The sequence below is a fragment of the Notothenia coriiceps genome, unplaced genomic scaffold (genome assembly GCF_000735185.1).
Source record: "Notothenia coriiceps isolate Sejong01 unplaced genomic scaffold, NC01 NC01_scaffold00024512, whole genome shotgun sequence".
In the NCBI taxonomy this organism is placed as follows: domain Eukaryota; kingdom Metazoa; phylum Chordata; class Actinopteri; order Perciformes; family Nototheniidae; genus Notothenia; species Notothenia coriiceps.
The window spans coordinates 11,407-15,685 of NW_011357213.1; the positions used below are offsets into that span (position 1 = coordinate 11,407).

At 38.7% G+C, this 4,279-nt stretch overlaps 1 protein-coding gene and 1 long non-coding RNA gene across 2 annotated transcripts; both read right to left on the reverse strand.

Annotated features, from left to right (window-relative positions):
• Positions 1–650: 650 nt before the first annotated feature.
• On the reverse strand, positions 651–1,875 carry LOC104955049 (uncharacterized). The gene is made up of 3 exons (XR_799416.1): positions 1,789–1,875; positions 1,047–1,118; positions 651–672 (listed from the first exon to the last, which is right to left on the reverse strand). It is a non-coding gene; the product is annotated as an uncharacterized lncRNA (long non-coding RNA).
• Positions 1,876–3,547: 1,672 nt separating this feature from the next.
• On the reverse strand, positions 3,548–4,273 carry LOC104955050 (arylamine N-acetyltransferase, pineal gland isozyme NAT-10; the record flags this gene model as incomplete). The annotated part of the gene is made up of 1 exon (XM_010782275.1): positions 3,548–4,273. A coding segment is annotated over one exon (561 nt), but the record flags the coding sequence as incomplete, so codon positions are not given.
• Between the last annotated feature and the right edge of the window lie 6 nt (positions 4,274–4,279).

Sequence of the window (4,279 nt, forward strand, 5' to 3'; positions counted from 1 at the left end):
ATGCGCCAAAAGTGAGTCTAAGATTTAAGAGATTAAGATTTCAACCTGAATCCTATCATCCAATGTGGGAAGTTATAGCATAAAACATTCCCCTGCATTCTGTTTCTTGAGCTTTTCCGCATAGTAACTCTACTGAGAGCTTACTTGAAGTACAGTATGTCCTCATGTTTCATCAGACTGCGTTTAAGGCAGGAAGAGGCATCTCCAAATTCATTGGAGCAACATACTGTACGAATGAAGCAAGCTGATCCTCGATGATGAAGAGCAAAATGTGCTTTAAACACACCATTTGACCAAATACATGATGGTGCTAAACCTCAAACTCTTTGATACTTTCAGTAGACATTGACTCTACTTTCTTTGTTGTCTGACATTTAGATTAACCTCATTTATTTGTTGCTGATGTGTAATCCACAGCTGCAGAAACAATAGTCAACTGATGATTACATGTTTAGTCTCAATTCTTTACTTCCTATATAAGAAATACAAAAAGCTATAATGCTGTAAGCTGAATAGTTCAATAATAAAAGCACAAATGTATATTTACGATGGGTCTTAACTTCAGATATACACTTTTATTTTGTCCACTGATACATACCTTCTGTGTGTCCGGGTCTATTAACCAGTTCCACGCCCCAGTAGCCGTACACACCGACACTACTATCAAAATCACTGAAACAAGACAAGAGAACATTTTTAAATAAATTAGAAAATACTTGGTTTTTATCAAGTATTTCGTTCAAACAGGCTTATGCAAAAATAGGCTTAAAACGTGGTTATTTCATGTAGACTATTTATTTATATGAGGTACCAGACAACATACTATAGTGTGATATAAATAATTATTGGCGTAAGCAATTAGAATTTTTAAGATTTTTGCCAAATCACCCAGCCTTATCCACATCAAGTTGTATGTTTGTTTACTTGTCATTGGTGCCTTCACATTCATTGTAATGGAAAACAAGGTTTTGGCAAAGAACATATAAGCGTAAGGTTTACTAAATAATAGATGTTGATGAATAAAAGGTATGAGGTGAGTTACTTACTTCTCCACCTGCCTGTTGCAGGTTGCAAACAGGAGACATACTCTGTCAATCTCCTCTCAAAGGCCTTCAGGTCTGAAAAGAAAGTGGAAGCAATGAATGAAAAACATAGTATTTCGAAATAAAATCATGGCTGTATGGCACGCAAAAACAACTTATTTCAGTCATGTGACATACTGAATGTCAGCCTCAACATTAAAGCTCGATTTGTGTCACTTTCAGTGGTGTAAAGTAAATATGTACACTTACTGAAGTACTGTACGTAACATTTTCTACCTTGTACTTCAAACTCACAACAATTCAGAGGTTTAACATGTACTTGTATTCCAAAACATTTATTTAATACCTTTAGATACTTGTGAAATATAAACAACACTTTAGTTACACCTGGAGTAAGTTCACAAGACACCCTTTTACTTTTACTCAAGTACAAGATCGGAGTACTTCCCACTTCTGCATGTCAAATCCACGCTAAACTTGAGCTAATACAGGAGCATAACGTGACAAAATAAGACTGTTAAAGATCCAAAACGTTATTTACTGTTGTTACACTTCCTGTTGGTGAAACCTAGCTGTTCATAAAGCTACATCTCGATTAATAGAAGCTAACAATCTGAATAACAGAACATGTGTCAGCTAACGTTAACACCAATACAAACAGCTGCTATTGGTTGAGCTAGCAAACATGCTAGGTGTCGTAAGAAGACTAGCTAGCTAACTCAACGTTATATCTAACTTTGTATACCGTTCTTAAGACGTTTGCTTTGGGTTTTTTCGCTATGAGGTTAAACCTAATCGGCAGCAATTTAAAAATGTGATTTAGTTTTTGTCTTGGTTACCTTCGGCCTGTTCCAAGGAGTTCATATCTGAGCCTTTAGTCCCAGCAGCCTGCTGTTGGCTGCACCGCTGCTTCCCCCTCAGCTGAACGACAGGCCACGTAAGCCAATCAGCGTTTGCTGTGCGTGCTCAGCTCTAATGTGATTGGTGTAAGTCAAATAAAGGGCGGGACAAGAAGCGGAAGTCCCGCCTCCTGCCCTCTGGTCCAATTGGCCTTCAATAGTCAACAAATATATATGTCTATTCATTATACGCTAAAAAATTACAAATCAAATTGAAGAGAAAATCAAATATATAATTATTACAAGTGTATGTACAAAGCACATTTAAAATACAAGGCGATACAAACTGAAAACAAACTGAAACAAGCTTTAATAGAATTATAACACAAGTACAAGAATAAAAGATAGAATGCAGTATCAAAAATCAATGGTTATTTGATTATAAAAAGCAGCTGCAAAAAGAGAAGTGCAGGGTCCCAGATCTCACACTCACTCCATCATCAGAATAACATCTCAGTCTTTCCTGATGTAATGTGTTAGCCATTTACTTATAAACAATAAAGCATAAATGGTTACAGAGTCCACATAAACGCAGGACTTTTGGAAAGTATAGAGGGATTTTTTTCATGATAGGATTTAATGAATTGCTTCATGGAGTTTAGAGATAAAAATGTTGAGCGGTTTTCTAAAAAAGGGGTCAGGTTTGCCAACAAGAATACGTCATCACATGTCATTTGTTAGACACTTTTATCCAAAGCGACTTACATACATTCAGTACTGTGGACAATCCCCACTGGAAAAATGTGGGGTGAAGTGTCTTTCCCAGGGACACAACGACATGCTGACTGCAGTGGGAGTCTAACTTGCTACCCCCTGATTTAAAGTCCAGCACACTATCCACTTAGCCACAGCCTCCCTATTCATCACTACGCCTCTCTATTCAAAGTGCTTTGTAGAAAACTTTTAGGTATAAACATATAGTGTAACCGGTATTATTTAGTACACTAAAAGCTGAGCTATCCACATTTTAGGAGAGTTTGGGAACAGAATATGTGTATTTTAGAGCAGTGGTTCTCAACCGGTGGGTCGTTTCGAGTTGGTCGCAACTTCTTTTTTTTGGAAAAAAGTCAAACTTTTATTTTGAAGGCCCGATTTTCTAACGCTGTGCATGCAGTAGGCGTTGGACTGGAAGTAACGGAGACCATAAACGGTTTTGAAAACCTCTGTCACGTAGTGATCATCTTCTCAATAAAACATCTTTGTTGATGTTTTTTCAGACCCCCGGTTTGATGATTGACAGGTCACAGAACAATGGGAGCTATCTAACCTACCCACAATTTAAAGTAATTCACACAGACTATCTCCTCTTTGCTCTTCTCTCTGTGTGGAGCAGCAAGTTCAGCTTCAGAACTAAGTGAAAAACAAACAATGGCATAAAATATTATTAATATGTCGGGTAGCAATAGATTTATTTATTTTCTTCTCAGAGTGTACCAGAATGCGCAGTTTATATGTTAGTGTTTCTAAAAATCTCCTGGGAGAGAATCCCCCCAGACCCCCCTGCTGGGGTTTGGTTTTCAGCATGTGTGCCTTTTTATGTTATACAGTTCAGCTTTGATTCCATCATGTCATTAAACCTTTTTTTAAAGAATACTTTAATTCTGTGAAGGGATATCAGGGATATATGCACTGTACTTCACTTTAATTAATAATGTATGCTGAAAAGCGTATATATTACTGCACGATTTGAGTGTTTCAAGATTTCGGGTCGCGATTTATTGACGAAGGTAAAAGTGGGTCCCGAGGCCTGACCAGTTGAGAACCACTGTTTTAGAGTGAGTAGCAGGTTTTGTTGCTTACAAGCTGCAGTTTCTTCTGCAGCTTTATATCGAACTTCTCCAGAAGAACTTGCTCTTTCTCCTCATCTTCTATGTTTCTCAGGTCGAAGACATCGACACCTTCCTCTGGTTTGAAGGTGACCTCGCTGTAGGTCCAGCCCACAAGCGCTCTGAATCCTGTCGCTGTTTGCAGAGACACGATGGATTTATTCATGAACAGCGATTTAGGATCTGTCTGAAGTGTGTTGTTTGCTTCGTAGAAATGCTCAACCTCTCGAGGCTCCAAGGTAAAGCAGTATATCGCCGTTGTCTCCTGCCTCTTCACAAGACTAGATTTAGCAAAGTCTGGATTGAGAACCTTGGTCTTTCTGCTCGTCTTCTCAAGAACCCACTTGTCCCCCTTGTCTAAGACTCGAAAGACGCCCGCCTCCTGATGCTGATCCTTTCCAGAGACGAGCTCCATGGGCTCCCAAATCTGGAAAGACACCCCAAAGGCCACATCTGCTATATAAGCCTTTCCATTGACGATGACCTTGTGGATGAGATGACTATCGGTGGG